This window comes from Paramormyrops kingsleyae, chromosome 11 (assembly GCF_048594095.1).
Source record: "Paramormyrops kingsleyae isolate MSU_618 chromosome 11, PKINGS_0.4, whole genome shotgun sequence".
In the NCBI taxonomy this organism is placed as follows: domain Eukaryota; kingdom Metazoa; phylum Chordata; class Actinopteri; order Osteoglossiformes; family Mormyridae; genus Paramormyrops; species Paramormyrops kingsleyae.
The window spans coordinates 14,574,442-14,585,915 of NC_132807.1; the positions used below are offsets into that span (position 1 = coordinate 14,574,442).

Sequence of the window (11,474 nt, forward strand, 5' to 3'; positions counted from 1 at the left end):
GTTAAGTTATTTTGTTTAGTGAGATGTTTGAATTCAGTCACAAAAGTGAAAGAACAAAACTAGTTCACATAAAAATCATGTAGATAGGCTAGATAGATAGATTCCTTTAATTGCCATGGTACAAATAAATATCATGTATCTACAGAATCTGAAAATATGCATTATTGAACATACTGTGACCCCATGGGGCCAATCAGCATAACTAAAACTAAACATAACTAAATCATGACTAAAAGTTCTTACAAAACCATGATTATAAAATATAAATGAATACTTTTAAGAACTGTATTATTTATAAATAGAATTATTTCATTAAAAAAATAATAATGTGAGGTTATATCTCTAAAGAATGTGCTACATTGTTATTGTATCAATAGTTTAAGATGCATGTTTTCACAAGGGCGTAACTTTGGCTGGAACATTAGGGGGGTTGAGGTCTCCACCCATTACAGGGGAAACATGATTATTGGGGGGGTTATATTGGCTGGATCTGATTATTGGGGGGTCATGACCACCCTAACCCCCCTGGAAATTACGCCCATGTGTTTTCATAATAATACTGCTTTTTGAAAAACAAGAAAATGTTTTAAGTGTTGCTATAGTGCCTCACAGTGTTCATTTTCAGAAGCTGAAATAGGAACTCAGGTTTTACATACTAGTATTATTCATGGGGAATCATCATAGATGGGGTTGAAACTTTACAAAAAAAACACATTAAAAAACTACAGAAAGTAAACAAACACATATATGTGCACAACTCGTCGAAGCTAAATTCTATGGGCCTTCTTTCAGAAAGCCCACAATTGCCTGTTATTTGTTATTAGTAGCAGCAGTTATATCAGTGAAGCTGTATTTTACACATATCATCTCAGGTTCAGCTAGTTGCCTCCCAGCATTAATAAATATTTTAACAAAATTGTGCTGGAGTATGATCCCGTTATCTCAAATTGTCCAATTATCCTTCATCAATATAATACAGGGCATTTACAAATTATTATGTGCCATATTATATACTACACGGTACATACATTATTTTGTACTGGGACCTTTTATGAAAATAGAAAGGAGATGCCAATTTCCTTTTTCAACCATGCTTCATTTCGTCTGTTGCAGACAAAACAGTACGGAGCACTTCCACATTAACGTCAGCCCAAACATTCATGGTTACGTCACTTGCTGTTAATGTTGTACCTATTGACCATCAACGTATTATGCTATGAATATAGGGGAGTGTGGCACGAATACAGGATGTCAAGATACAGATGCTGCTGCTTCCAGATGTTTCAACAAAGTTAAAGATTATGAGATGCGGAGATGTTTTAAATACTGTTAACAAGATTAACTGTCTACAGCTACACAAAGAGAAAAATATATTAAGCAGGTCACACAACTGTTAATACATAACTGGTTCAATGAAATATCAGTGTTTGCTTCTGAAAGGATATACATACTTTATTAATCCTCAAGGGGAAATTCTCTTTTAGCCTGTGAGACACTCACAGAGAGGTGAGAGCAAGCTTGGCAGTCATAGCAGAGGCTCAGCCAGCATGCAGCACCCTTGCAGCTGTGGGTTAAAGGCCTTGCTTCGGGGCTTATACATGCGTGAGTATTTGGATGAGGCCTGAGCCCAAACCAGCAACCTTCCAATCACAGGCACAGAGACAGCCCTCTGAGCCTCATACTACACCTCAACTACAGCTAACCTTAACTACAAGGTTAACTAATAAATCTATTAAATGCAATTAAATCTAGGGGCATTTACATGCTTTTTTTTAGCACATTACCACATGAAAACATTAGGGCAGGGGGGTCAAACTCAGCCACTGAAAGGACCATATGAAAGCCCACCAATGAATTTGTGGGAAGACCAAGGCTTGTTTATTTAATTAATAGCAGCATGACCCAAATTCTGCAGTTATTTGGTTGAAATCATTACTTTATGGAAGTAACAGTTACAAATGTTAACTTTACAGGAAACATTATTCCTGAAATTCATTTTGTAAATAAAACTAAACAATGATACACCAAAACCTCTCCGAACATAGTGAATTAAACCAAATGTGTCCACTGACTTCATGAACTATTATTCACCAATTTTTTTTCCTGACATTGTCCTCTGGATCCTTCTGAGAAATGGGCTGAGTTTCGTCCCAAGAAATCAAAACAACCAGATTATAAATCTTGTTTTAGCTCAAAGTGTCCTCCCTGACATGGATTATCTGATCACCCCAATGCTGGTTAAAGTTAGTCATAATCAGCAGTTTGGGAACATTTTGGTTTCCCAATAAATTACACCAACCCTGAAGACAGAGTAATTGATAAGACCAAGTATGTCTGCTGGCTCCTGATTAACTAAACTCAGATATGTTGCTTACAGAAGCCCCAAAGTGCAAAACAAACGAAAAAAATAAGAAAACACAATGACAATTCAGAACACATGGCAACATTAGCTGAAACTGGAAAAGTTATGCACTTACCGTTAGATTACAATTTCAGAGTTTGTTATGATAGATATACTTAGCATCCAATCAGTGACAAAGCCGTGTGATTTAATAAGTACTGTATCTACCTGTTCTGGTTTTAGATAATGTTGTAGTGTTTTCTGAATGGTTGTGTTTTCTGAATTCATCCCTCAGTTTTTGTTATATAGAAACGTTGATTTGAGACACATTGCCTTTGGTTTATAGTTGCTTCTGATTGTGTTTGTTTTGCTGTACTGAAATTGCACCTACTGTAACCATTAACCCAAACCTGAGGTTTGTACTGAACTATGAATTTTGTGTACTGTCACACCCCTATTCCCTGGCCATCTTAATCAGAATGTCAGAATTGTGGGCTGTAAAGATGTGACCTGCAGGCCTTGAGTGTGACATATGTGCATTAGGGTTAGGTTTACTGACCAACACGACCACTATTGAATCTGAACTTTCCTTAGCAATAAACATGATATATTCAAATTTCATGCTACTGGTCAGAAGTGTAGAGTGTGGAGATGGGTGATGGGGGAATCAGATCACGTTCCATAACCAGTCAGCACAACACTTCTGCTCAAGCAAGCTCATTTAACTGCGTATGAGGTGAGGCGCTTTAGCGTACTAGCTGAGAACCCTTAAGTGAGTCTCATACTGGCACAGGTTTAGGAAACGATGAAAAGCTTGTCTTGCTAAAGCATGCTGTTTGTGCTGATGCAAAAAACAACAATGAAATGTCTTTGAATGGTAGAAGATGAAGATAAATTATTTTAGTCAATAGTTTGAATGGATTTGGTGCATAGACATTTCCATTCTCTGCCACTGCTTTACACAACAATATATGCCAATACTCACTAGACCACTTTCTGTGATATGCCACTTTTTCGAAATGGTGTTCCTTTTTTCCTTCTAATTTTAGAGTTTTGAAAAATCGAGAGCATTGCAATAGGTATCTAGTTGATTAAAAAGGCATTAGAGAGTTTGGAGAAATTACCTCTTTTTTTGAGGGCATACTTTGGTTGTATCTTGAAGAATACACAGCTTATGCAGTTCTTCAAAGGTCATAGAAAGCACAAGTTCATTGGTCACATCCAAACTTCTGCACAGCAACATCCAATAATTGGGCGCTGCTTGCTCTACAGATGCCTCATTTCTCACTATCAAATATTATCAATAAATTCTGAGAAAGCAGTCTCCATGTCCAAGGCCGGTGGTGAGATTGCTGCTTCTTTTCTTACTCCCTGGCCCTAATTTTCTGGCACATGAGCCAGATAATTCTCTGGTCTAAAAGCTGTGACTATGAGAATATATTTCATAAATGAGATATCAGACATACACATTATCGATTGCCATAATTCTTCATATCTGGTAGTTCTGCTTCTTTTCACACGAATAGTTTTAAGCAAGAATAACAGCACTGCATCTTAGCTGGTGAGCTATTTGCTTTGTTAAAAATAGATGTTGTTTTTTAATATCTGCTTTCTACGCATCCTTGCATGTCTGAGGCTTCATCCCTACCTACCGGCAGATTGGATCTCTACCCAGGTACTGTGTTTATGGGATTTGCAGTTCAAAAACATGCAAGTAGTGTGTGCCCTGTGATCCAGGGTAGGGCTGGCCCACCCTGTAGGCAACATAAGCGATCGCCTAGGGCATCATTTCATTAGGGGGCACATTGAGGTGCATTCTGTGACAATACAGTTATTCGTTTTAATATTTCAGTACTTTTATTGCAAAATAGACAGGAGCTAGCTGGTTAGCACCCAGATATCTTGTGCTACTTAAACTCTGATTTGATTTGAGCTCTGGGAGGGTGGGGTGAGGGATGGGCTCATTGCCGGTCTTGTGTCCTTTGTAATATTACCACCTAGTGGAGAGATATATGTAGGCTATTTAAAGCTACAGCAAACGAAGAGCATTCCATTCTACTCATTTGTAGAACTTGGGACATTTAAATTGCCCATTTACCATAGTGATATACACTCTGTGTCATGCTATTATTCAAAGCATAAATGATCTTATCCATCCATCCATTGTGCAACCCACTTATCTTACTGGGTCATGGGGGTTCTGGAGCCTATCCTGGAAGCAACAACCCAGGATGGGGGGGCCAGCCCATCGCAGGGCACACTCACACAACATTCACTCACACATGCACACCTAAGGGAAATTTAGCAATGCCAATTAGCCTCAGCATGTCTTTGGACTGTGGGGGGAAACCAGAGTACCCAGAGGAAACCCCACGACTACACAGGGAGAACATGCAAACTCTACACACATGTGACCCAGGCGGAGACTCAAACCCAGGTCCCAGAGGTGCGAGGCAACAGTGCTAACCACTGCACCACCATGCCACTGAGTTATCTTATATCTCACAAATTAATGAGTAGATTCTAATGAAAATTGCACTAAATTTGCATTATTTATGAGTACATAAATAGTCAAAATCATGGGACATGTTATGAAATATTTGGAGATCTATTTATGATTACCAAAAAATTCACTTTTCACTGTGTCACCCTATTATGCAAGCCTGTGTAATATCAATGAAATGTGTGACAACAACAGTTTCATGAAAGTGGTTATTACAGAAACACAGGAATTTGTAACAATGTTTAATCAGAACAGATAACAGGGGTGTTGCATTGATTCCTCTATAGCAATGCCCCTAGATAAAGAGCTTATTTATACATGGATAGATTTCCCCAAGATGATCTGCAATTTCTGTGAGTAGAGTTCTTTTATAAGCACCCCACAGTTCATCATTTGAAGAAAGCTATTGTCCAGAGGCATACAATCGCTGCTTGATGATGCTCTATAAGGTCTCACTGGGATTCAAATTGGGAGAAGATGCTGGCTGCTCCATCAAATAGCCATTTTTGAAGTCCAATTTCATGAAGTACTCCTCTGTCTTTTTGCCAGTATGTGACAGAGCATTGTCTTGCATAAATTTCACCTTTTGTCTTTAGGCTGGAGGCTTTATCATGGCAAAAAATTGTTTTTCAGAAACACAATATAAGCAACTCCAGTCAAATTTATACCTTCAGGAACTCACCAATGACCAATCAGCTCACCACTAGCTGAGTCAATCAATGAACAGTGTAGCTTGGAAGTATTCTTTGGCCATTCCACATGCTGTCCTTCAAATGGGTCAAAAATCTTGCTTTACATATTTTCCAAAGTGGCAGAGAATCCTACATTATCTTGATGTTGATACATTGGTGGAACCAACTTCGTCCAACATCTCTTTGCTTTTTCATCAGCAATTGCTTAATGAGGAAGAACTTATTTTGTGGAACAACTTTCATTTTCCCCTTATCTGACCTTTTCCTAACTGCATTTAATCCACCCACATACATAGCACAATGGTGCCTGCCAATCATCTTAGCAATTTCAAAAATTGTTCTTAATGATTACTGACTTCTCATCTGAAGTATCTTGCCTCCCATAAATTGTTTAAAGTTGTCGTTGTTGGCATTAGGGTTTTGCCCATAGAAATGAATGAATGGTCCCCACAAAGATATGAATACAAACATGTCTGTGTGTGTGTGCGTGAGTGTGTGTGTGTTTTACATTGTGGGGACCCCACAAAGGTCTGTGAATATAATCAAAAAACTAAAAATGCCAATAGTCTCATTTAGTTTGGTCACTTATGATTAAGGTTAGGGCTTGGCAGGGGTTAAGGTCGTCATGATGTGATTGGAGTTTTCCCCATAGAAGTGAATGGAGAGTCCCCACAAAGATATTATTATAAACCTGTGTGTGTTTGTGTACGCACGGTCTGTACAGGACCCTCCATTTCCCTGCAGGATAAGTAGCTGGACAATGGATGGACTGTACAGTATATGAGCAGTACCTTTCAAAGTTTTCCGCAGTTTCTTTAAATAATTAGGGTCAAGGGAGAAGATTTGATTGGTTGATTTTTTATATGGAGGAGGAGCAGAAGATCACATTATTTTGCTTCCTACTTCCCTGATCTAAAGACAGACGTTGGAACACTACCATAAAGTAAGAAGTTTAAAATAATGATATGCGATTTATATGTTTAATAAATAGATTTATGCGAAATATTGAGAAGCCGGGTGATTGGTTGTGTTTTTCCTACTTTTTAATTCATTCGCTTGTGTTTTAACTACGCCTAGAATGAATTTGTATGAAAGAAAGTATTTATATTGTTTGCGCGTAACATTATAAAAAATATATAATTTTTAGGGGCTCGTGTTCAAGGGTGCGTTCCGTAAGCCCACCATGATAGTAAGATGTAAATTTAATCAGGCTCAGTCGAAATTTCGATCATAGTAATGCTAATACGATTTTGGTAAATGAATTCCAGTTGGTCTCGTTGGACAAGGTCCCTTTAAGAAAATGCAGCCTGCTGTTTGGGGGCGTGTCTAAGATCCCGGAACTGCACCCTGTAGGAGGCGGGCATCAGTGTGTGGAGAAGCTGTGTCTAGCTAGTTCGATAGCTAACTCAGTTACTTATCTGTTTATAGCCTATAAATGGGTTTCCAATGCTAACTGCTTCCTTTTCTTTGTTTTTGTTGAAAACACGATGAACAGGACACAACTGAAGCGGTCGAAAATTCTCGGCATGGCTCTCGCAGGCTCTGATTCTGTGGATCAAGATGGAGAGACGGAGACTTTTTTAGTGAGAGCCATCAAAATAACTTTTGTTGTAGCTCTCTATTGGTTTATATCTATTACCATGGTCTTTTTAAACAACCATTTGCTAGAAATCCGTGAACTGAACGCCCCCTTGTTCGTGACATTTTTCCAGTGCCTTGTAACCGTGGGTCTTTGCTGGTGCATGCACCTCACGTCGAAACTGTGTCCCGGAGTCGTGTACTTCCCCTCCCTTAAGTTTGACCATAAAGTCTCAAGAGAAGTCTTACCACTGTCATTCGTCTTCATCGGCATGATTACTTTCAATAACCTGTGCCTGAAACATTTGGGAGTTGCGTTTTACACTGTAGGAAGGTCGCTCAGTACAGTTTTTAATGTAATCCTGTCTTATGTCATACTCAAGCAAACCACTTCTTTATATGCGCTTCTGTGCTGCGGGGTGATTTTAGGTAGGTATATTTCTTCTTGTATTACTTTTTGTCACTCATCCGCTATTATATATAATTATGTATAGAATCTTAATAACTTGACGGCTGTGGGTTTTATGTTTTTTTATTCTAGCTGCTAAGAACAAAATTTTATTATTATGAATTGAATAATAATTAATTATACATTATCTTGCAGAGAGGTTAGGGAAGGTTCTTAATTATCGTAATTGTCTTTGATTTTGATTGGTGCCAAGTTTTTATGACTGACTTTTGTGGAGCATAAGGCCTGAAATAGCATGGAAGTGATTGAATGATGTTTATTATTTTGACACAGGAGGGTTCTGGCTGGGTGTCGACCAGGAGGGGGCAGAAGGATCACTGTCCTGGTTAGGAGTTGTCTATGGAGTCCTTGCCAGTATGTGCGTGTCCCTAAATGCCATTTACACAAAAAAGGTGCTGCCAGTTGTGGATGAAAGCATATGGAAGCTGTCATTTTACAACAACATCAACGCCTGTGTCCTATTCATTCCGCTCATCTTTGTCTTCGGTGAGGCGCCAAAAGTCTACAGTTTTAACGGGATGGACGACTGGAATTTCTGGGGTATGATGATCACGGGAGGAATCTTTGGGTTTGCCATTGGCTACGTCACTGGCCTTCAGATTAAATACACAAGCCCGCTGACGCATAATGTGTCAGGCACGGCCAAAGCCTGTGCACAGACTGTCCTGGCTGTCGCGTACAACTCCAGTATCAAGAGTTTGTTGTGGTGGACAAGTAACTTGATGGTCCTGGGTGGCTCCTTTGCTTACACCTGGGTTAAAGGGATGGAAATGAAAAAGGTTCAGGATGAGCCTGAGTCAAAAGCTAAGGTACAAAAGACTGACTCTGGTGTGTAAGGAATCTGGGATGATCTTTGTTTAGGGCAAAGACCCTTTATGTGTAAGAAAGTGGACAAGATAATATCCTAATGCTGGCAATGAGCAATGCAACCTATATTTCATTGCCTCTATAGGGTCTGCTTTTTTTTTTAATTTTGTGCCAGTTCATGTAGCACATAGAGAGTTTTATGCAATTTTTATGTGCTGCATTTTTCTCCTCTTTAACAAAGGGTTATCATTGTCAGACTATTTATTTGCATTACTCATTACGTGTTTAAAATGTGTTTTGGTATTAGACAACTGCAGTCTGAGATCACAAGGCGAGTGCGGTTTCAAAGTAGAAATACTTGTGTCATTCAACTAAAAAACAATTTTGTCTGCTTTTATGTCTAAGTATGGATTTCAAATTTTGTGACTGAGTTTTGGAGCTGTTGGATATCAACAAGAGGAAAGAACTATCATATATTTTTTGTCATAATTAATGTTATCTGGTTCATTAATAGTAGAAACCAAAGAACAATCAATGTTATAAGATTAATTAAATTAGTTACAGGATTTCTAATTAAGAGCACTGGGTGAAAAAGAAATCCCTTTTGTATCAGATTGTGTTATTTTTTGGGTTGAGTGGTAAGCTGAGTGGCATGGTGGCTCATTGATTAGCACTCATGCCTCACACCTTCAGGCTTGGGGTTTAGATCCCACTTCCACTGTGTGTGTGTGGAGTTTATATGTTCTTGCTGTGTTGTGTGAGTTTCCACTGGGTACTTTGGTTTCCTCCTGCAGTTCAAAGAAATACAGTTAGGCTGACTGGCACCCCTAAATCGATCATGTGATGATTAAGTGTAAGTGTACCCTGCAATGGCATGCCATCGAGGGTATATCCCAGCCTTGTGCCTTGTGCTGCCTGGGATAGGATCCAGACCCAGCCTGACCAGGATAAATACTTGCAAGAGTTGGATGGAGCGGGAAGCTGAAAGAAAATTGATTAAAGACACAGATTCTCTGGTGTTCTGGATGGTGAATAACGCATTATTGATCTCTTGAGTTGGAATATAATGGGCAATGTTGTTAAGTGTGGTTGTTAGAATAAAGATATAAAATGTATTTGCATTTTCAATGGATTATCAGATTTTGTTGTATGTTTGATAAAATCATTCCTTTGAATTAAAATGATTTCAATACTGGTATGTATACTGAATTTTTGATTTGTTTGATTCCAGTAATATAACTTGTGAGAAATTAAGATTAGTTGTATTGTTGGTTGAATCAGTCAGTTAACATTTACATTCTGCACCCTTTCAGGTTTGCTGTTTGAACAACTTCTGTGATCTGATGAGTAGCCTTACTTATTTTGTTGAAGAACCTTCCCCAAGCCTGTTACATAATAGATTTTTTTTCTCTCATGTCTTTAACTTGCTTTCATTTAAATTCATTTTATTTTTATTTAGTTTCATATGGTGATAGGCTTCCCGTGTATAATATTACCTGTTAATATAACGTATATATTAATAGATATATACAGTGGTACCTCAGAACTCGAATTCAATCCGTTCAGAACTCCGGATCCAATCCTAAAAAGTTTGAGTTGTGATCAGATTTTCCCCATAAGAAATAATGGAAAACCAATTAATTGGTTCCCGGCCCCAAAAAATTACACCTAAATATGTGTTTTTTTTTTGTTTTTTTTTAGCATTTACACACGAAATGAACCGGATAAATCAAGAAGAGCATATACTGTGCTAAACACGTCTAAGCACATTTATCAAAACAGTAATTTGTAAAGTAAGAAAATAAATGTATCCAAACAATGTGCCCTGCCCCATCATCCGCTCCTTCCGTTTGCCGTGCCCCCTCCTTAACCGCGTGTGGATTCCCTGTGTGATCAGCTGTTTCTGGTTGTTGTCATTAGTCCTCTGTATTTAGTCCGCGTTTCAGTTTGTTTCTCCAGTTCGGTCATTGTATTGTCCGTCTGCGTTTTGCCTGACTTACCTGTAATTAAACCCTGTATTCCCCGATACCCTGACGTCTGCGCCTTTGTCTCCGTTCCGTCCCCGCTCTGCACGATAATATTATTATAATTAAATGTATTAATGGTTTATTATTAATATTAAATTAATAAGAAATTTTATTTTTAAATGTATTTTATTATATAATAATAATTACTGTTATTGTCTGTCATTGTCTAAATGTATTTTTACTGTCTATATATATTCAGCTAGTGTAAACATGCACGATGTTACCACAGCGAATGCGAGGCTGAGACTGAAGCTTTACCCTTTGTTTCCGCTGAGAGACGTGCTGCGTGACTCATTTCCCTTCACGGTTTGACTTCTGAGATTCAGATCGAGTTCTAGCTAATTTTTTTTTAACTGGTTGATTCGACTTTTAAGAAATTCACAATCGACTTCTAATAAGTTCGAGAACTGAGGTACCACTGAATTTAACTGCAGGATGTGAAAAATATATAGAAAACACCACTAGATGGAGCAGTTTAACATTTATTAGGACTTTTATATCCTTGCTGGTTCTCACAAAAAGCTGTGGTCTTTCACTCCATTCCTTTTTATTTTAAGATTTTCTTTATATATATAATCTCTATTGTTTAAATTATGAATACTATTCAGTTAATTTAATAATGACAATCAATATGCTGTATAGTATTGAAAGATTTTCAAATTTCCAGTAAGTTGTATTTATTGATCCTATTTCTTATTGCATTAGAACGAGATGGTGAACATATTTCTGCAAATGTGTTTTAAAATTTGTTTTTCTGTTTGAGCCGTATATTGTCGAAACCTGTGTTATATTTCTGTTAGTGTCGATTAACAAACAGAATACAAGGTGTACTACACAGCTCTAGATTGAGAAATTACTAATTATACTATTTACACTCACCTAAAGGATTATTAGGAACACCTGTTCAATTTCTCATTAATGCAATTATCTAATCAACCAATCACATGGCAGTTGCTTCAATGCATTTAGGGGTGTGGTCCTGGTCAAGACAATCTCCTGAACTCCAAACTGAATGTCAGAATGGGAAAGAAAGGTGATTTAAGCAATTTTGAGCGTG

The 11,474-nt window shown here is 37.9% G+C and overlaps 1 protein-coding gene across 2 annotated transcripts; it reads left to right on the forward strand.

Moving 5' to 3' along the window:
* Positions 1 to 6,406: 6,406 nt before the first annotated feature.
* On the forward strand, positions 6,407 to 9,592 carry slc35c1 (solute carrier family 35 member C1). Of its 2 annotated transcripts, XM_023804748.2 has the most exons (3): positions 6,407 to 6,479; positions 7,032 to 7,543; positions 7,857 to 9,592. In XM_023804748.2, exons 2-3 carry the CDS (start codon positions 7,063 to 7,065, stop codon positions 8,417 to 8,419), a joined length of 1,044 nt encoding a protein of 347 aa, XP_023660516.1. In that variant the 5' UTR covers positions 6,407 to 6,479; positions 7,032 to 7,062; the 3' UTR covers positions 8,420 to 9,592. The 2 variants fall into 2 exon arrangements, with proteins under 2 accessions (XP_023660516.1, XP_023660525.1); XM_023804757.2 differs by lacking the exon at positions 6,407 to 6,479 and having other exon boundaries at positions 6,876 to 7,543.
* Positions 9,593 to 11,474: the final 1,882 nt, after the last annotated feature.

Excerpts from the sequence above, each read along its gene's own strand:
- slc35c1 (XM_023804757.2), top strand. The coding sequence starts at position 7,024 with ATGAACAGGACACAACTGAAGCGGTCGAAAATTCTCGGCATGGCTCTC. Across the intron at positions 7,544-7,856 it reads GTGCTGCGGGGTGATTTTAG|GAGGGTTCTGGCTGGGTGTC; the intron begins GTAGGTATATTT and ends ATTTTGACACAG.